The sequence below is a fragment of the Dipodomys spectabilis genome, unplaced genomic scaffold, assembly GCF_019054845.1.
Source record: "Dipodomys spectabilis isolate Male_0828 unplaced genomic scaffold, ASM1905484v1 ptg000157l, whole genome shotgun sequence".
In the NCBI taxonomy this organism is placed as follows: Eukaryota; Metazoa; Chordata; class Mammalia; order Rodentia; family Heteromyidae; genus Dipodomys; species Dipodomys spectabilis.
The window spans coordinates 980981-1002843 of record NW_024870834.1 but is presented as its reverse complement, the minus strand read 5'-3'; the positions used below and the strand labels follow the sequence as shown (position 1 = coordinate 1002843).

The window sequence follows — 21863 nt, the reverse complement described above, 5'->3', positions numbered from 1 at the left end:
CATGGTGCTCTTGGATTTACAAAGCGATGGTGAAGATTCTGCTCACAATCCTTGTGGGTGATGTGAAACAACATAGGCTGGGAAAGCAAATGCCTTAGGAGGTCTCCTTTCCAGGGGGACAAACATAACCAGAATATTGATAGACAGATAGATAGACCATAGCCATGCGGCTGGTGCAGCTCGCCCCAGGCTCTGCCTTCCTCCTGTGCTGCGAATGTGTTTATCAGTCCTAGAATGAAGGAGGTTGTAGAAAGGTCTCTATGGCACAGTCGTTGCTGTCACCAAGCTGGTGTTGTAGATGCCAGACTTGAGTGTTTTATTTAGAGATTCTTGGTTGGCTAAAACAATAGACAGAAACCAATAAGTGACATTTAGTAGAGATAGAAAGGAATCCTGTTTTTAGTTTACAAAATATCAATTAACTTAGTGTAGGATGGAAAAAATCCAACAGCAGTTCATTTGACAAAGGAGCTGGCATCGGTGGCTCATTGTCTGGAGTCTTAGCCTCATGGCTGAGATCTGAGGATCATGGTTCAAAGCCAGTTCAGTTTGTGAGACTTTTTACTCCAGTTAATCAGCAGAAGTGGAGGTGTGGCTTAAGTGGTAGTGCACCAGCTTTGAGCAAAGAGCCAAGTGAGAATGTAAAGCCCTGAGTTCAAGCCTCAGTACTGGTGCACACACGTGTGCACGTGCACGCGCACATACAGACACAGACACAGACTAATAAGCTCAGAATTGATAAAGAGTTTAATATGAGCCAAAAGCCTACATCCCAACTTCTTAGAAAACAAATCAACAGAAATTTTCATTTTATTAATGTAATAACAATATCCAAGATATTCAAGGGCAGTACAACCCATGTCCAAGGCCTATTAGGACTTGGATATCATTCTGGGCACCAGGATACAAGATAAAAAAGACCTAGTAGAGTATGAATGGGTATCTAAGCAAGTGAGGGATGTCTGATGATGGGCAGGAAGGAAATGGAGAACATTCCCTGGGAGGAGAAGGCTGTCTTCCAAGCCTGTGAAAGTCTATCAGGCGTAATGGGCAACCAATATCATCCAGAGGACTCATCCATTCATTCCTTCATCCATCGGCATTGCTCAGAGTCAGCCATACTCAACATTGTGACAGGCAGGATGTGTGTTAGAAGTACGTCTTCTCCCAGGACGATGGGCACACACAGGGATCCCACGAGCCATGAAAGGTGGGCACCAGGGATACACAACGGAGGGAAGGGTGAGGGCAGACTTGCTTGTGCTTATAGACACCTGTCAAGGCCTGGCCATTAGGCAGCCTGGGTGCTGGTGGGCCAGGAAGACCTTGAAGCAGTGCTTGCTGAGGCTCAAATCCTTCAAATGCATGCATGGCATGTTTAAGAGTCACAGGCATGAGCTGGGAAGGTGGCTTAGTGGTAGAGTGTTTGCCTTGCATGCATGAGGCCCTGGGTTCGATTCCTCAGTACCACATAAGCAGAAAAAGCCCAAAGTGGTGCTGTGCCTCAAGTGGTAGAGTGCTAGTCTTGAGCTGAAGAGCTGAGGGACGGCACCCAGGTCAGAGTTCAGGCCCCACAATCACCACCACCAACAAAAAAAGGTCATGGGCACAAGTCAACAGGTAGCACAGTGTGGCAGGAATGTGGTGGATTCCAAAGATGGCATTTGCCGCAAAAACACAGACCTACAAAGGCCATGCCAAGGTGTGAGCACTTCACTGTGTTAAACAGAGACTAAAATGACATGGCTCGACTTCTTTTGGGCAAGTTAAGGCTGGAGTAATTATACTGAGTGGGGAGACAAGGACACAGGCTGCTGCTCCTCAGAGGACATGGAAGCTTGAATCGGGACAGACAGAGACCAAAGAAACCAGAGGAAAGTAGGATTGATGAAGGGTGTTTTGCTAGGTTCCCCAGGACTGAAAATCAACAACAATCGGTTTATCATGAGAGCTCATCAACTTTGAGAGGGGCCAAGGGATCATTTGTTGGGGATGCTGTAGGAGGGACAGATGCATTGGTAGGCAGGTGGGTAGCCACACAATTTAATGTTTCTCATCAGTGCTACAAATCTTGTTTTAGAGTGGCAATTTTAGGTGATACACACACATACATACACACACATACAAAATCTGCATGTATATAGATATATGTAGATCTATATAATATAAATATAGATTTATAGGTTATAAATATGCATATATATGTGTGTTTTGTTGTTTTGTTGTTGGTTGTGGGGCTTGAACTCAGGGCCTGAGTGCTGTCCCTGAGCTCTTTTGCTCAAGGCTAGAGCTCTACCATAGCTCCACTTGCAGTTTTGTTATTGGTGATGGTGGTGGTTATAGAGCTTGAACTCTGGGCCTGGGCACTGTCCCTCAGCTCTTCAGCTCAAGGCACGTGTTCTACCAGTTGAGACATAGTGCCACTTCCGGTTTTCTGGTGGTTAATTGGAGATAAGAGTCTCACGGAATTTCCTGCCCGGGCTGGCTTTGAACAGTGATCCTCAGATCTAAGCCTCCTAAGTAGCTAGGATTACAGGCGTGAGCCACTGGCGCCTGGCTCCTGCTTTTGGTTTTTAAGTTTCCTTTTCAAGACAAGGTCTCATGCCTTTGCCCTAGTCACTGTCCTCCAACTTCTGCCTCCTGAGTAGCTAGAATTACAGGCACGTACCCTCATGTCTAGCCCTTACTTCATTTTTTAAAGTGTTGATTGTGACCTATAACTTGACTTCATGGCCACGTATAGCTGGAATGGTACAGTGTTCTCTGTGCTGCATCCCCAAAAGTGGTGCCTGGTACTGTGTAGCTATTTTTGGAGTGATGTTGAATTAAACAATGGCTGTGTAAGGCCTTACATTCCTGGGTAGGTTTTTTTTTTTTTTTTAAATATCGCTACTCTATGAAAGGTCACAGACTCCCATTTTCCTTTCTCTTTTCCACACATTGTACAAACGCTGTTATTAATTCCACTGAACACTATGGTTACATTGTTCTAGAGAGTATGCATCATTTATTACAATGACAACATTTTCTAGGCTGAGGCCACAATTTTTCTCAAAATGATGTGGAATAATATAGTCTGTTAAAATGTTTGGGCACCAAAAATCACACATAATTAAGTCTTTGGGGATTTTTCTTGAACTTTCATTTTGGATCTTTTTCTTCTTTTTAGCATAGTACAGATTATACTTAGTTGATTTAACATGCATATCCTTGTAATTATTCTAAATTTTGCTTTTATTTTTTTGTAGACTGAAATTTGTACAATGGCAGGAAAAACATGGCTGATCAATCTTCTATGTTAAGAGTGTAATCAGGATCTTTATTGCCTCAAAAGCTAGTGGACTGAGTTCCTAATTGTCTTATTTGTAATTCACTCTGGTGGAAATAATCTGAGAAAAAAATCCCCAGCTCAACTTTACAGCTGAATTTTTAAGCATCTTTCTCCTTTTCTACTTCAGAATTGTCTTTATTTCCACACTTTGGTGAGGGCCACCAAACAGGATGCTTTTTACATTAAAAATCAGGAACGTAAACCTTGGTGAAGAGAATCATCTTCTCATCATTTATTCACGAATGTCACTTCCTTGCCAAGTTCAACATTGCCACACTCTGCTTTTTATGCCAAGCATCTAGTGTGTCTTAAAGTAGAAGACTACAAAGCAGAGAGGACATGATTACTGGAATAGAAGATGGGGATGGGAAATGAGAACATGGGAGGGCAAAGATCAAATGTAATCTGCATTAAATTCAGCCAGGCATTGGTGGCTGATGCCTGAAATCTTAGCTACTCAGGAGGCTGAGATCTGAGGATCATGGTTTGAAGCCAGCCCAGGCAGAAAAGTCAGTGTGACTATTATCTCTAATTAACCAACAAAAAGCCAGAAGTAGAGGTGTGGCTCAAGGTCTAGAGCACTTCCCTTCAGCAAAACAAATAAAACAAAGCAAAAAACAAGTGTAAGCACAAGCCCTGAGTTCAAGCCCCAGTACTAGTATGCATGTTCATGTGTGCATGCCTGTGTACATGTGTGCACACCTCTCATCTTTCCAAAGTTCCTTCTCCATAGGACCTGCCTCTTGATGATGCACAGAACTCAGTTGCACTGGGCACTAGACAGAGGAGACTCTTGATTGGATGCTTTTGCCATCCACTGTTGGCCCATTTCTTTTCCCTGCCCAAAGACTGGAATATGGATGTATTTGTCTTTATTCTCTTCCTTTGGTGACCAGCAACCTAGCTTCTGTCCCTACTGCCTCTTTAAGATGTTCCTGGAGACCTGGAGTCCTCTGCCACCACACAGAGCATCTGTGCCCAGCTCTGTCTTCCTTGATGCTGCAGAGAGAACCCTGGACAGCGCTCGCTTCCTGGAAGTTTTCTGTGCTGTTTCCTAAGACCACAGACTCCGGCACAGCTTCTGGCCTGACTGTCCTTCACATTTCCTTCTCTCCCCCTTGCCACAGACTGCCCTGGCTCTCCTCTGACTCTCCATCCTCTTCTTGGGGGGTTCATTTACAACCTTTTTTGCTGACCACATCTCAATCTCACTTCTTTGACGCCAATTAGAAGTGTCACAGGGAGGCACCTCGAATGGAATGTTTTGCCATCCTGGCCTTCCTGTTTCTCAACTGTGTGGCAGTTTCATGCCAGCCACTTCTTCCATCTTTCTTCCTTCTGATTGTCCTGGTCCCCAGGGGCTCATTTCTGGACCAATGACATCTGCTACCCCTTGCTGCTAGACAACACCTAGACTCAGCCCCTGGACCCACTCATCACAGTGTGCCTTCCCGAAGACCCGCACGAGTTCCTCAAGTCTGGCTCATAGGTGTCTCTTGCTTGGCCTTTTTCCCTCAGTCCAATCTCATTCCCCAGTGTATCTGCAGTATGAGCCACCTATTTATGTCAGTCCAGCCTTCCTGGCTCCAGTGGGCCTCGTTCCCTCTTTCTTACCTTATTTCTAGCACTATCCTTCTCCCTGTCCTTCACCCACCTGGCCACAGTAAAATACACAGCAAGTAGGGTCTTTCAGCCTCCACCCACTATGTTTTCCCCTGTTAACAAATCTTTCTAGTTTTCTGTGCAGGTTTCTCTATCTAGGATGGGAATCCGGTCTTAAATGTTTCCCTTTAGCTGTCAGTACCTAACTGCTGTCCTTGCTGCCCCATGAGCTAAAGGTGCCACCTGCAGAGTGACAGGCCTGACCCTGTGTCTCCTGATATCCACTAGCATTTCCAGAAAGGCAGGCTCAGAACCCTCTGGAGGCCAAGAAGCTTTCCTAATTAATAAGCATGTTTTATTTCACTTTTATTTTCCCTACCGTGCTGAAGGCTCTACTTGTCGTCCATACTTAGAACTTCAGAGTTTTACCCAGAACGGAATAATGACTTGTACAACAAGGGGTGTAGATAGGATGCACTGGCTTCCAACCAAGCCCAGCCTTGGAACAGATTCTTCTCTCTTGTTTTCTGCACTTGTTATTCGCAGCATTCGTAAATCTACTTCTGCCCACGAGAAGCTCGGCTCATTACCTAGCAGTGATACATAAGTGACACAGAAGTCACAAACGTGCCCACCTGTGGGTTTGTCCTCACCCTCGGCTTCTTCCGCGGATGGAGAAAACAAGTTAGCAAGTCTGTAAGGGCACAGATGCCCCCCGCCCCGCCCCGCATCTCCGGGGTCTCCATCGGGGTGGCCTGTGTTTGCATGGGAAAGTCTCCCCCGCAGCCCCAAAGACGGCCGCGGGGCTGCACGCGGGGCGCCACGAGGGCTCCTGCGACGTGGCCCAGAGGGAGGCGCTGGGGTGGGAACCAAGTTGTCCATGTTTGGTCCTGGAGCCGCGCTGGGGCGCGGGGGTGCGGGGAGGGGACAGCGGGTGGGGAGGGTGGGCAGGAAGGGACTCCCCCCCCACCAGGGGTCCCCGTGTGCGCTCGCTCGCTCGGGGCCTCCACTTTGTCCCTGCGCCCGGGAGCCCCGAGGGGAGGTGGGTCGAGTGGGGCCCGCGCCCGCCACGTCCCTCGCCCGCCCACCCGGTGCGCGCCTCGGAGGTCGCCCCCTGGCGGGCAGCGCGGGCAGCGCGGGCGCCGGGTTCGCGCAGCAGCAGCGGCGACAGCGGCAGCGGCGGCGGCGGGCCCGCGTTGCCATGGTGACCGGCGGCAGCCGCCGCCACAGCAGGGCCGGCCCCAGCGCCAGAGCCGCGGCTGAGGCGGCCCGGCTGGCCTCAGTGTGTGGGTGAGCGGGCGGCGGGCGCGGCCCGGCGGCCTCAGCATGGAGGACGGCTTCTCCAGCTACAGCAGCCTGTACGACACGTCGTCGCTGCTCCAGTTCTGCAACGGTGAGGGCGGCTGCGCGCGCGGGCGGCGGGGCGGGCGGCGGGGCGGGCGGCCGGGCACCGAGCTCAGGCCAGGCCCGGCGGCCGCGGGCGAGGCCGCGCCAAGTTGCCGGGGTTCCCGCCGCCGCCGCCGCGGGCGCATTGTGGCAGGGCCGGCGGGGTCGGCCGGGCGGCGCCCGGTTCCCGGATCCCTCCACCCCCTCCCCCGACCCCCGACGCGGGAACCCGGGTCCCGGCCGGCGCGCGCGCGGCCCCGCGGAGTCCCCGGAGCCCCCGGCGGGCGCGGCGGCGGGAAGGGGGCGCGCGGAGCGGAGCGAGCCCCGAGGCCCGGCGGCCGCTCTCGCTCTGCGGGGACGGCGCCGGGCGCCGCGAACGCAGCCCTGGGACGAGGGTGCACGCGGGCTGCGCCCGAGCCCCCGCGCGGCCCCGAGAATGAAGTCACCCGGCTTAAGGCAGCCCCGAGCTTTGTCAGTGCCAAGTCCGGCCGGACCTGCCCGGGGTCGGTGCCTCGTTTTGTGGCCGGGATCATGGACTTGGATTTATCGTTATTAATGATGATGATGATTATTAATTATTATTGTGGCTGTCTTTCTAGAAAGGAAACATGGATTGCTATCAATGTGGCATCCTTTCAAGAAATATTTTTAGGCAGATCTTGCGCGCTTGAAAGACTTTTAGACTCCCTAGCAGGGTCGAAAAAGAGTGTCACAGTTCACTGCATATTTTATCAGCACATCATGTGTGTGACAACTCATGCACAAAAGTTTGCACACGTTTCTTTGCGTGTGGGATTGATTGCTTCATGGGCAGGCCCTAAAAGTTGGCTCAAGGGGAGAAAAGAAATGAGTATTGTACAGAATTTGCTGGAGGACAGTCAGAATATCTTTGAATACGAGACCCTTTGGAGATGTGGGACGTTTATTTTGCAGTTGCCCTTGTGATCCAGGAGCACTTTTTATTGTTACTTAACACCTGTTTGCAAACAAGAAGTATTAAGAGTGGAGTAGTGAGGGTTGATTCATCCTCTGTGCCAATATGATATATATATATATATTATTTTTTCCCTCACTGGTGAATTTGTCGTCTTTTTGTGACTGTATACGTGGACAGGTTCTGCCTCTTATCATTTTCATATGGGTAGGTAGAATGTATTTGATACACTGCTGGTCACTGGGATAATTAATAAAGGCATGGGAATGATTTTGCTCCTGGGTAGAATAGATTCTTCAGTGAATATTTTGAAGAGTTTCCTTAATTGACTAATAATTATATTTGAATTGCTACTGTGGATTTCCAAGATTGATACAATTCCCCACATGTTTAGGGTAGACTGTTTTCTAGATCACTTGGGAAAAGGCATTTTCTTCTTTTTCCTGAAGATTACATGAGATTATTTCCAGGCACAAAGCATTTAAGAAAATGAATGGTGAGCATAGTTTTCCTTAGGATATGAAAATAGATAGTGTTTTTAAATAGCATTTCAGTCATGAGGTTGGCTTGCACATCTATTCATGAATGTTTTGTGTTTCTGCTTTTTCCTGCTCATTGTCTGCATAGAGATCTTGGTCTTTTGTTAATAATGATGTTGGGAATAAAGTAAAAAACCAGTTCTTATGTATCATACAGGTAACAACTCAAAGAAAAAGCACTTCGCAATCAGTGAGATAACTTTAGACACAATGGAATCACAACTGTTGAATTGCTTTTCTCAGGAAAAGGTCTTAGCTTTGTATTAATTATTAGGGTGTTAGCCCCTATGAATAAAGTTTAAAGCAAGAGCAGCCTTTGATGCAGAAATGAATGGTGAGATGATGTCTTCGGCAGCAGATGTTTTGATGTGAATTTATTCATTTTAAGGCACTTCCATTAAATGAAAATATGAATGAGTAGCATTCAGTTAATTACTATCATGATTCAATTAAAGCAGCGGATCGCAGGAGCACCATTTCACCAAGGAAGTCAATTAAACATTCGAGTATTTCATTAGCTACATTGGAAATTTTTCTTTCTTTCTTTTGAAAGTAGAGATTTACATTACAATCCAAGATTACAGTGGGGTAATATTTGAGCTTGTACATTTATACATGGTGAGCAGGCCCATGGAGGGGACAGGGACTCAGGGTCACAGCTATACAATATTTCCTTCAGCAAGTGCAATCCATGCTTACTACTGGATAACTCTCATAGTAAGATAAAGATAGAAGCTAATGCATAAATGAGAAAGATATATATATATATATATATATGTATGTATGTATTGTGTGTGTGTGTGTGTGTGTGTGTGTGTGTGTGGTACTCAGAGTTTTGCACTTGTCTAGGAAGGCACCTATCACAGGAGCCCTTTTTTCCTTTAGTTATTTTTCAGGACAGGTCTTGAGAGTTTTTGCCAGAACCAGCCACATACTGTGATCTTCCTACCTATGTTTTTGTGTAGTTGAAATCACAGGTTCGTGCCCTCATACCTGAGTTACTGACTGAGATGAGGTCTTGCTAACTTTGTTCCAGGCTGGTCTGAAATCATGAATTTTCTAATACCCACCTCCTGAGTAGCTGAGATTACAGACATAAGCTGCTGTGCTGGGCCCCAGTGAATGAGATTTCTGTACTCCCCTTGTACTTTTTTCCTTATTATCTCTCTACTTAAGGCTTGTAATGACTGCTAAATGTGAAGTTCAGCATTCTGTAGCCTCTGAAAAGCCTGTCCTGTCTTTTATTTTTTGTTTTGTTTTGTTTTATTGTAAAGCTACTATACAGAGGGATACAGTTACATGAGTGAGGTAATGAGTACACTTCCTCTTGAACATTGTTACCCCCTCCATTGTTTTCCCCCTACCATCCCCTCCCTCCCTCCGTTCCCCATGGTTCTTTTTTTTTTTTTTTTTTTGATTGTGATTAAATGATTACATAATTTCAAAGTCACAAGTTCATTCTAACTTCCCTGGAGCAAATTGTCTACCACAGTCTGTAATATATAACAGTGTTCACATGTTATATACCATATTTGTGATCAGCAGCATGGGGATATTTAGTAGTGGTACAACCAGATGAGCGGGAGTTCTTTGTTTCTTAAGTCCTGTTAGTTTTGTCGTATCACCTAACCTTTTGGATTTAGCATCCACTTATCAGGGAGACCATGTACCGTTTGTCTCTTCGTTCTTGGCTTACCTCGCTCAACATGATTCCTTCTAGCTCCATCCATTTCCCTGCAAATGCCATTATTTTGTCATTTCTAATGGCTGCATAATATTCCATTGTGTATAGATACCACAATTTTTGGATCCATTCATCTGTGGTGGGGCATCTAGGTTGTTTCCATATCCTAGCTATTGCGAACAGTGCTGCAATAAACATGGAGGTGCGCGTGTCCTTGTATATTGGTTCCTGTTGTTCAGGGTAGATGCCTAGAAGTGGTATGACTGGGTCGTAAGGGAGGTCAATCTTTAGCTTTCTAAGGACCCTCCAGACTGCTTTCCAAAGTGGTTGTATAAGTGTACATTCCCACCAGCAGTGTAATAGGGTTCCTCTTTCTCCACATCCCCTCCAGCATTTGTCGTTGGCTGATTTGTGGATGTGGGACTGTCCTGTCTTTTAGAAACCAGCTCTCTCATTTAAACAGAAAATGTTGTGCATTGTTTTCTTCCTTAAAGTATTTAAAATCTATGTCTTACAAATTTCTTTGTAATGCTGTGGGAAAAGCTACAGTGCTTTAAAAAGTGAACCATAGCTATCCTTTTTATTTAAAAGAAGTATTTTATTTTTGTGGTGCTGGACGGAACCACAGGGTAGGCACCGTGAGCTGCCCACCTGGCATCGCATCCTTTACAACTGGGAAACTTTTAATCCAGAATCCCTTCAAACTCTGAATGGTAATTACTGTCTTCTATTTACATATGAGGTAACTAAGATTTTAAGAAATTTGATAACTTTGAGAAGTTGCACAGCCAGTAAAGGCTTTTGGTTTCCAGTATAAACTTCTTTTTCTCCAATGAAGTTTTTCATATATCTTGAATAATTTCACCCTTTTCAAGTATACCACTCAGTACGTCTAGGATATTCATACACTTGTGCAAACATTCCCCTCATCCAATTTCAGGACATTTTCATCACTGCCAAAGTAACCTCTCATACATACTAGCAGTCAGTGCCCAGTACCTCATCAACCTAGCCCCCAACAGCCACTAATCCACTTTCTGGCATTTCTTGGAAATAGTCTTTTGTACCTGGCTCCTTTTAGGTAGCCTGTGTCCCCTTTTATTCATGTCAGAATGTCGTTCCTTGTTATGGCCAAATAGTATTCCACTGTGTGGATACCTATTTATTCACCAGTTGGAAGGCATTTGGGTTTGTTGCACCGTTTGACTACCAGGAATAGTGCCGTGTCCATATACTCGTTTTTATGTGGACATGTTTTCATTTCTTTTGAGCAGATACCCAGGAATAGAATTTCTAGGTCCTATGGTAACTCTGGGTTTAATGTGTTGAAGAACCAGTCTGAATTTTTTGAAATGTAAATCTTCAGCTTTTTTTTCTTCTACCTTGCTAATGAAAAAGAAACAGAAGAAAGAGAGAAAGAAGTGGAGTGAAGAACAAAGTGCTGCCACTTCATTTTTGCCAGACTTAAAGATGCCCAGTGACTTGGTGCAGACCTTATACTTAGCCCCATAGGTTGTAAGAGTTTAGCATTTAGAGAACTAGCAGGTAATCTCATCTCAGTGTTTGCTTTCTTAGTCAGGCCTTTGGGCTGTTTTGCCAAAGTCCACCCAGGAACCCAGATGTCAAACCCATAAATGTGGAGCTAGGTAGCTGAAGTGGGAACCTCTACTCTCCTGCCCTGCTGCTCCAGGGCTTGTGGTCTGTCCTGTTGGTGTTGCTGGGAGGTTATTCAGCTTTTGCTTGAGCTGTTCCAAGATACTGGGAACTTACTACCTCCCCATGTAACCCATTGCTTCTCAGGACAGTGCAGACTGTCATTCCCTGTGTGCAGTCAAGCTCTGGCCCCAGGTTTGCTTCCTTAACTCCATAGAGAATGAGTTTAATCTCCTTTTCCATATTACAAGGTGGTCACATGTTTGGATGCACTTGTGATAGCTCTTTCACGGGTCTTTTAGCTAAGACATTTAAAAAGCAGCCATAAGTCTCCATAAGAGACAATTTTATCATCCTGGATTGCAGCCTGGACATTTCTCTTTTTTTTGGTCTATTCACTTTTTAAACTTGATGCACTAGATGTGATATTCAGGTACAGTTTTCAAACAGAGCAGGTTCTTTCACCTCCCCTTTTCTCTAGTCTATCCTTATAATGTGGGCTAAAAGCATATTGGCTCTTTCACTTGTCATGTTATATTACCTATTATTATTGTTATTATTTGTAGCAGTAAGGCTTGATCACCTAAAATTGTTTTTTTATCTGAATTGCCTAAAATTCTTGTATGTTTTATATGTATTAAGGCCATTTCCTTTCTTTTCTAATCTTTAATAACTCTGTATGTGTGTGTGTGTGTGTGTGTGTACAGGAGCTTGAACTCAGAGCTTCATGCTCTCAAGGATATTAGTACCAGCCAAACAGCTGGATGGAGTATGGATCAGAAAAGAGAAGTACTATCTTGGTTTCTGGTATTACAGTCTGTTCATACTATAAAACTAGTGCAAGCTTTAATCAGGGATAATATGGAAAATTGTACATTAAAGTGTTGTGCTCACTAGCAAGGCGTTCTCCTCAAGGACTTAGCATCTGTGGTTATTTTGTACTATTTAGAGAAAGTTCTTTTGGGAAAAAATTAGTATTTATCTTCAAACGATTATTTATCTTTGAATAATTCATGGAGCCTTCTCAGTATTAACAAAATGCCTTTAGAGACATTGCTAATAAAAAAGAAAAAGGTTGCTGCAAACCCTCCATGGCAGGTGATTGTTGCAGATGCCTTGCATCCCGGCCTCATGTCTTTCTGACTAGGTGGTAGCACACACAGTTCCCATTCTGCTGAAAGTAGTCCTTGTTTCCCCAGAGCCAGGGCTGCCAGTGGCCTTCCACTTCAGCAGTGGTAAATGCACATCTTCTATAGTTTGCTTTAAAGAAATAGCTTTTTGGAAGAGAACTATTTCTCTTCCAATTAATTAAGTACTAAGTTAATTATTAATTAGAGAAACACACTTCCAATGTTGTTGTGCCCTTTACTGGACAATAAGTAGGTGTGGAAAAGGACTGAGTACTTACTTGTTTCTTGATTATATTTAAACCCTATCTTGATTAGGGACCCTCCTGGTAGGGGCAGTCTGGCCTGTGGCCTGTGCGGAGCCTGGGACCTGCCCACAGTGGGGGTCTAGCAGGAGCTGCCCTTCCCTGGCTCTGCAGTGAGAGAGGAGAGGGAGTTGATCATTTACCAGGTGTGGCAGTGATCCCCATCCCCCTCTCCATCCTACATCCTCTGCAGGGAGCCCCACTATCAGCAACCTCTCAGAGGTGATGGGAACAGAGTTACTGAGGCCCCGGTGGTGAGGCCTGGTATGAAGAAGAGAGGGCTTCAAGGCTGATGCCTAGAGCTGGCGCAGGGCCATTGTAAATGTTAAATGCATAATTTCTTGTGGAAACAGTAGATTTGGCCTCCACCTCACACCTTAGTTGGCCCCAAGGATTCTAATCCCAAGTCTCTGGCCATGCTCCTCTGCTTTAGCTCCAACCCTGCTTGGTTTTCATCTAGGGTGTGGTTCAGATGAGAAGGCAGCCTCCGCCCTTAGGCTGGGCCCCATCCAGGCCCTTCCTTTGTTTCATCAGCATGGATGTGGGTACCACCGGGTACCAGTGGCTGGCCCCTGTAATCCTAGCTACGCAGGAGGCTGAGATCTGAGGATCATGGTTTGAATCCAGTCTAGGCAGACAAATCAGTGAGACCCTTATCTCCAGTTAACCACCTAAAATCAGAAAGTGGGAGTGTGGTTTGAATGGTAGAGCACCAGCCTTGAGTAAAAAAAGTATATACACACACACACACACACACACACACACACACACACACACACACACACACACACACAGAATGGGTACCCAGGACCCACAGGACCTGGTCTTTAGAAAGTGCTGTTAAAACAGTGCTGTTCTCACAGCTACTGAGTGACCACTGGACAAGAGGGCTGCGGTGGGGTGCTGCTGGTAGACCAGGGAATGGCTTCCTCAGGAGGCTGACCTGACCCATCTTCCACCACAGATGGGTGGAGCCAGAGAGGGGAGAAGGCAGCCCACGCCTCTGGAAGTGTGTGGGAAGCCAGGGTGGGAACTGAACGGGAGCCAAAAGGTAAAGGGTAGAGCGCTGGTGGTGAGGCGAGGCCAGGGTGAGGTTGAGGGCCTGGGAACGGCAGTGTGTGGGGAGAACGTTGAAACAGAATGACTGGATCCGATTTTCTGTTTTTCTTTTCAGAGACTAGGTCAGGGTCTATGGCTCAGGCTAGCCTTGGCCTCTAGGGTCCCAGCCATCCTCCTGCCTTAGCCTGGAACTGTAGCTGCCTGTCCTAGCGCTGTTCTGAAAGCCTTTCCTCTCCAGTGGCAGGGCAGGCTGCAAGAGGGAGTCAGAGGCCGCACTGCAGAGGGGAGCAATGGGCTTATGAGAAGGTGAGCGCGAGCTTCCGGAGACACAGGGAGAACATGCCACCTGCACTTGGGCTCAGAGAAGGGAGAAGGAGGAATTGAGACAGGGCCTGGACTCTGGATCCTACAACCAAATAGAGCTATGCTAACAGATGGGACATAGAGGATGGGCGAGTGGAGGATGGGGTTAGTGTGGAGGGAAGGGCCTGTGGGCGTGCCTGTGAGGCGCAGAGCAGTGGGATGAAGGCTGTGGATCCAGAGGAGCTGCACTGGAGTCGACACATTTACTAGCCATCATTGAAGCTCCTGAGAGAGAGCGAGAGAGCTTGTCAGAACAGTCTGCAGCTCCCCTCTCTTCCCCCTTTGGCATGCCAGGCTCTTCAGGATGTGGTTCTGCCTAGCGCTCCCAGCTCTTCAGCTTCATCCAGATGCAGTGTCCTACCTCCTCACTAGGGCGAGACACCCTGCCTGACCATAAGCTCCTTTCCCAGATCATCTTTGTGTCTAAGCCAGTCACAGTGCCTGGCATGGGATGAGTTTCTTGGCGGATGTTCACTGAGTCAACTCAGGGACTATCTGTCTTGTCTTGTGATGCCTTCTAGACACATACAGCCTTGACACCTCCCATGGGACATATGGACTGGAGGAAGGACGGACACTCACACCACCCTCCTCAATATCTATGTATACATTTATGCATTATGTATCACATGTTACATCTCCATATCAATGTGCTAGAACACGTGCATGCACTTGGCTCTCTCCCTCATCCAAGAACTGGTAGACTTAGGCATTCAGAAGACAAGTATTCTGGACCAGATTGCCTTATCACTAAGCCCCAAATTCTTGAATGTAGGATGAGGCGATAAGCCCAGGAGCCAGGCTCTTACACTAACACACAGAAGGCCTCTAGATGGACACTTTGTTACTTGAATAATAAGTAGAAACATTTGCAGAAAGCATTTGGTGGTTTTGTAGTCTTCACACACATTAGTTTCAGCCAGTCATTGACATGGTGAAGAAGTATTTGGCAGTGCCAGCATTCTTAACAGTATAAAGTGATTTGACTTGTACACCCCCAAAGAAGTTATGTAAAAGAAGCTTACATTCATAGAAAAATGTTTCAGGGCTGGGAAGGTGGCTCAGTAGAGCGCTTGCCTTGCATGCCTGAGGCCCTGGGTTCGATTCCTCAGCACCACATAAGCAAAAAAGGAAAAAAGCCGGAAGTGGCGCTGTGGCTCAAGTGGTGGAACGCTAGCCTTGAGCTGAAGAGCTGAGGGACAGCGCCCAGGCCCAGAGTTCAGGTCCCACGACCGGACCCAAAAAGAAAAAAGAAAATTGTTTCAGTTGAGAAATGGTTGAAAGGAATTAGGGCTCATGTACACACACAAACACACACACACACACACACACACACACACACACACACGAGGAAGCACTGGGGTTTCAACTCAGGGTCTTGAGCTTATAGATGCTCTACCATTTGAGTTACACATCCAGTCCTTTTTACTTTTGGTGCATTTTGAATAGAGTCTCATATTTATTCTAGTGCTGGCCTAGACTGCAATCTTCCTATTTACACTTCCTGTGTAGCTGGGATGACAGGCATATATGGCACACCCAGGCCTGTATGGTCTCTCAGACCTTTATTCAGCTGGCCTTCAACTGTAATCCTCCTGATCTCTGACTCTGGAGTAGCTAAGACCAGAGATGTGAGTTACTATGCCAGGTACATTATTGTATATTTTATTCCCCATTTATAGGCATTGTAAACATGGCAAAAATTGTTCAGGAACATGACTTAATGGTGGTGCTGCATGTACAGTGGAGTCACTTGTAATGCTTACCTTTCCCGTGGGTAAACCACTCCCTGGACAGCAGGAGTGATAATGGAGATAATCATGTACTAGCGTGGCTTCACCAGATCATCCCTCAGAAAGCAACTAAGCAGGATTGCCCCCACACCACTGCTCCCAAAGACTGACATCTGCTTGCTATGTCATTTCTTTGCTTTTCTTGAAAATAGTCTTTTATCTAGTTGTTACAGTTTAATTGTTAAAAAAAATAGGTGCTCAGATTGCGTCTGGTACTTATTATGTTTAACAGCATAGGGTTATTTCCCAGCCAGAGCTTGTGCTGTTTTGAAGGTAGGGACCATGTCTCATTCATGTTTATCTCCTTGTTGTTGCATTGTGTGTGTGTGTGTGTGTGTGTGTGTGTGTGTGTACAAGTGTGTGAGCATGTGTACTTATGTGCATCTCTGTATACACATATGTGAATATGCCTGATTGTATGCATGCATGTGTGAGTATATTACATGGCACACAATGTGTGTGTGTGTGTGTGTGTGTGTGTCTTAGCAGGGAAGAAGAGAGGACCCTGCTGTTATGGGGTACACACTAGGCCTTAGGCGTTGGTCTGAAAATTTTCTGGATAGCTTCATTCCTCTTTGTGACACTGCTTTGAAATGAGTGCTATGATGGTCTCCATTTTGGCTGATGGGGAAACAGAAACCTCAGATATTTAGCAGCTCAGTCAAGGTAGGTTTTTACATTTCAGAGCTGACATTTGAACCAAGTGTTCTGGCTCCAGTGTCTAGCCGTACTATACACTCAGTTACCTTGGTTGAAGGAAGATGAGTGAACAGACGAGGAAGATGACTCTGGGTGTGTGTGTGTGTGTGTGTGTGTGTGTGTGTGTGTGTGTGTGTGTGTGTGTGTGTGCCCCTGGCCTCTGGAAACAGCACACGCGCTGCCAGTTCAGAGCTGATGTCCTTTCACCTGGATTGTCCTGGGGTCTTGGAACAAGTTTCTTTGTTGCTATGGTTAGGGGTGGTTTAGTGTGTCCCCCAAAGGTTCTATGCTGAACTTGAGTCCCCCTTGTGAGATATTCAGAGGGGAGAGACCTACTCTGATGGTGGTATTTAGAGAGAGACTGGGCCTTTGGGAGGAGACTGAGATTAGCCAAGGTCCTCGGCGTGGACCCATGGCTGAGGCCTATTGGCTTCATGAGAGGAAGGGAGTAGAAGGAACACACCCACACATTTGCACTTCCCATCTCTGCCACATAGTGCCCTGTGCTGCTCTGGGCTCAGCCAGTAAGGCCACACACAGTCCTCTCCACCTTGTATCACCAGACTGAGATCCAGAAACTAACCTCTATTCTCTGCAACCCACCAAGTCTGTGGGTCTGAGACAACTGACTGCCTGCTTGCTTTCTAATCACACCATTTCCTTTTTTTTTTTTTTTTTGTTTGGTCACGGGGCCTGAACTCTGGGCCTGGGCGCTGTCCCTCAGCTCCTCAGATCAAGACTAGCTCTCTACCACTTGAACCGCAGCGCCACTTCCTGTTTTCTGGTGGTTCATTGGAGATAAGAGTCTTACAGATGTTCCTGCCTGGACTTGCTTTGAACCTTGATCCTCAGATCTCAGCCTCCTGAGTAGCTAGGATGACAGGTGTGAGCCACCTGTGCCCAGCTTTCCATGTTTTGTTTTTTAAGAACAGAGGCCTTCTTTATCATTGAAGAGCTCCAAGTCCCACAGATTTATCCTTGCTTGGGGCCCAGGTCACAGCTTGGTGGTTCACCTCCCACCCACCTCACTGGCGCGGGGAAGTAGCAGCCTTTCCTCCTAGGGATCTTTGCATCCAGCCGCCTGGGCCTCATTGTGTCTGAAGGCACTGCTTCTCACGTCCTGTGCCCCCCCTTCCCGCCCCTCTTCACTAGCTGCCTTCTCAGCCTTTAGACTGAGCCTGCCTACACAGGAAGCTGTCCTCAGGGCACATGCCATTCAGCACAGTGGAGGCTGTGCTCTGAGGCCTCGGCCACTGCCACCCCGACCACCCCGACCGTGGCCAGACCAGGAGTTGCTGGGAGACAGCAACTCATGCTCATGCCACTCTGTGGCCAGGACCTGCTCGTTGGACAAGAGTATTCGTTTCAGAGTGGCTCTTCATGGGCAGCATTTCAGTCTATGGAGGAAGTTTTAATACTCTGGGGCTGAGAGGTGAACCTCCTGGTATAGCACATGCTGACAACAACCAGCCAACCAGAAAACAAAAAAGAAATAAAGCCGGACGTCCTGGATTAGTGCACTCCCTCCGCCCCCGCCCCCCCATGACCCAGTGTTGCTGACACTGTCCATTTCTCTGTGAACAGCTCAAGTTCCTCCACTTCTTCAGTGGCTTTATTCCATTTACTTTTTTGCTTTTCTCAGCAAGGGGAAAAGTGTGTCATTGTGGCAAACACATGTGCTGTAGATTGTACCATGTTAACATTGTTTAAGTGTACAGTTGAGTGGCGTTGAAGATACTCATACCACTATCTGTCCACAGAACTGTTAGTGATCCCAAGTGGAGACTCTTCCCCATTAGACACCACTTCCCTCTTCTCACCTCCTCCAACTCCCGGCTGCCAATCTACTTTGGCTCTGAATATGTCTATTCTAGGGATCTCACATTAAGTGTGATCATACAGAATTTGACTTTTTGTGAGTGGCTTATTTCTCTCTCTGAACCCCATTTCAAAAGATAGCTTTTGTGACATTCTAGAATCCAAAATTGAACATCTAACTTAAAGATTCAAAGCCCAGGGAAGAGTGAGATAGTTATATATGCACACAGGCTGTGAAGAATGACTAACTCCCGCATGCCCACATACGCTGTAGCACCTGTGTTCAGCCTGTGTGAGAGATCAGAATCTCAACTCTGGATTCTGGTAGTAAAAAGTGTGTTCCTTCTACCAGGATAAGGCCAATGTGATGCTATACTGCAGAAGGGACATACTGCTGGGTGCCAGTGGCTCACATCTGTAATCCCTGGTACTTAGGAGGCTGAGATCTGAGGTTCATGGTTCAAAGCCAACCCGGGCAGGAAAGTCTGTGAAACTCCTATCTCCAGTTAACCATCAGAAAATGGAAAGTGGGCCGGGTGCTGGTGGATCACACCTATAATCCTAGCTACTCAGGAGGCTGAGATCTGAGGATTGCGGTTCAAAGGCAGCCCTGGCAGGAAAATCTTATCTCCAGTAAACCACCAGAAAACTGGAAGTGATGTTGTAGCTCAAGTGGTAGAGCACTTGCCTTGAGCTGAAGGGCTCAGGAACAGTGCTCAGCCCCAGGGTTCAAGCCCCACAACCGACCAAAAAAAAAAAAAGGGACATACTCCCTCTTCCCCTCCATCCCCATCTGTCTGACAAGCAGAGGGGTGAGTTGTGGGCCTGTTCAGGAGGTGGGGGAAGGCAGGATGAGATTTTAGAGCTGTTAAGAGAAATGATGAAGGGCATATGTTTGCTACAGAAATTCCATGACATGTGCCTCTGGGCACCAGTAACATGCATTCTCTCCCAACTAGCTAAGAATCTAAGAAAGGAAACAGCAGATGCAGGACCCAGGACCTAGGGAGGATCTGGACTGGAGTCTTGGAATATCTCTGAGGTTTTTTTTTTTCCTTTTTAAATTGCTTCTGCACATTTGGCACAATTCTCTAACATGAATGTCTGATTGGAGTGTTTCATTCCCAGGACCATTTAAAAAGATAAGCAGGCATAAGCTACACATGTCCAAAATGAATAAGTAATTCTGGAGAATTAGCACAAAAGATTACATGCATTTCTTTCAAGATCCTCAGCAACTTACCACAAATTACTTTTGCAGGGGTTGGGAGTGTGGGCTTTGGAGACAGAGGCAGATCTGGGTTCCAATTTTGGTTCTGCATTTGCTATGTGATGGTTAACCTGGCCTTGGGCTTCTCTGCTGGAATGAGGGGAGCTGGTTCTGAGGGTTGGATGAGGTGACTCTGTAGGCAGAAATGGTGGTACCTCAGATGTGTACATTTAAGGGGCATTGCATAGGGAGACTGTGACAGAAACTTTGCGGGTGTATGTTGAGCCATTTGGTTAGAATGGAGCCCTCCATCCCTCCATGCAGAAGGTGCATCTCCAGAGAGGGGCACTTACCAGTTACCACGCCTGATGTGGACTGGGCTGTGTTTCCAAGCTGAGAGGCACACACCCCTGAAAAGCGTAAGCCCATTCTCTCTTGCATGTGGTCAGCAAGAAGTGCTGTGAATAGCTAGAACGTTCCTTGAAGGTAGGCACCACGTTTTGCCTCTTAAATTTTGGTAGTGCTAGGGATTGAATTTATTGTCTCATACTTGCTAGGCAGGTACTTTACCACTTGAGCCATGCTTCTAGCCCTTTCTGTCTTGTCTGTCTTTGAAGTTTTTATACCTGAGCCACTGTGGCTGTGATCCTCCTACCTGTGCTTCCCTGAGTCACTGAGGATGACAGACACATGCCACTGTGCCAGCCATTGGTTGAAGTGGAGTCTCACAAGTTTTCTTTTGCTCAGGCTAGCCTCAGAGCTCCATTTTCCATCTCTCTCTCCCAAGCAGCTAGAATTACAGCCTTGTGTTACTGCACCTACCTGCCTTTTTATTTCACTCCTTCCATCAGTCTGCATGTGGGTGCATTAAATGTTGTTGAATGCAAAAGCAATTTTGAATTTATACAGAGGACCACGCTGGCTTTATGTTATCATGAAAAATGCAGAGAGAACTTCTAGATCTGAAAAGCTTTGCAGTCCTACCAAAACCATTTCTTCGTTGTGAGTAGTAGTAAAATGTCACACATTTGTAGGTGGCCATGCCTCTCGTTACTATCGAATGGACTTTCCAGGATCCTAGATAATACATTTTGCCTGGAGAAAATAATAATCTCACAAGATTATTTAAGGATCCCCTAGCATTTTCTGAAATTATAGTTCTCCTTATCTTCTACTTAAATGTCTTATTTTCCAAGTTTCTATATTTTGACTTTGGTCTTCAGGCCACATCCTGGGTAAAGTGGCTTGCTTTTTTTTTAATTACCTCAAATCCCAGTATGATGTATCTTAAAGAGGCAGCTGGGTCACTGCTGACTGTGCACTGTGGAATCCTGCTTCTGTCGTGTTCCATTCGGCTGAGCCATGCCCAGAAGTGGGGTACAGTGCTTAGGCCAGAACCCTGCTGGGCACCTGGGGAACCTGTTGGTACTCTACCTGTTTTCCAGGTCCCTCTCTAGCCTGAGGTTCATTAAACATCTTGAGATCCAAGAAACAGCTCCCGAGTCTGATACACAATCCTTTATTTACAATTCAAATTTGGAGACCTCTGAAAGCCAAAGTTTTTGGTAATTTATTTAGCCTGACTTGAAATTATTTGGTGGAGAAACAAAAATTTCCCTGAGTTGGAACTTTTAGTGATTTCTATTGATTTCTTTTAGTGTGATTGTTTTTATTTTTCTGTAGAGTTGTTTGTGGTGCTGGGGATAGAACCCAGAATCATTTTTTTTTCTGCACATGGTATAGAACCCAGAATCTTAATCATGCTAGACAAGTATTTCCCACTGAGCTGTACCTCAGCCACCATGTAGAGGTATTTTTGAATCTGGTTATAGGTAATGCCCTAAGCCCTTCTGCGGGTATTGATAGTATCTGGTGCATACACCATACTTCCATTCTAAAGTCTCAACTGAATCCAGGAACATTTTAGGACCCATGAATTCGAGGGAGGGCTTGCAGGCCGATATGTTCTGACAACCTCAGTCTTGAGCCCATGCCCAGTTCCTAGCGTGGCACCTGCTGGTACTTGGCACAGTCAGATCTTCCACCGATCTCACCTGTGGACACTGGCTGAGACTGGGGTGGTTGTGTTCACATGGAAATCTGGCAAATAAGTGGGGGGTGTCCCTAGGGAACCATAGGTCCATCACACTACCACCCTATCATGGTGACCTTTAGAACGATCCAGGCAGACAGACTGCCAGTCTTGTCCTCAGGAAGTGAAGTTCAGGAAGGTCCTGTTGACTTTGCTAAATGCATTTGCTCTTTCCTTCCTTCCTGCTTGGTTCAGCAGGAATTCGTGTGTCCACTAGCAACAAAACCTGCCATGGGGCTTATGAAAAGTAAGGGATACTTCCTGTCTG

The 21863-nt window shown here is 46.5% G+C and overlaps 1 protein-coding gene across 2 annotated transcripts in view; it reads left to right on the top strand.

Annotated features, from left to right (window-relative positions):
• Window positions 1–21863, top strand: part of Eml1 (EMAP like 1) — a 149272-nt gene that overhangs the window by 40306 nt on the left and 87103 nt on the right. Inside the window, exon 1 of one of the 2 annotated variants that reach the window (XM_042692701.1) lies at window positions 6031–6326. The exons of the other annotated variant lie outside the window; for it this stretch is intronic. Coding sequence (XP_042548635.1) covers window positions 6260–6326 — 67 coding nt within the window. The 5' untranslated portion in view covers window positions 6031–6259. Of the gene's footprint in view, window positions 1–6030; window positions 6327–21863 lie in introns of those variants that run through there. 2 annotated transcript variants of the gene reach the window in all.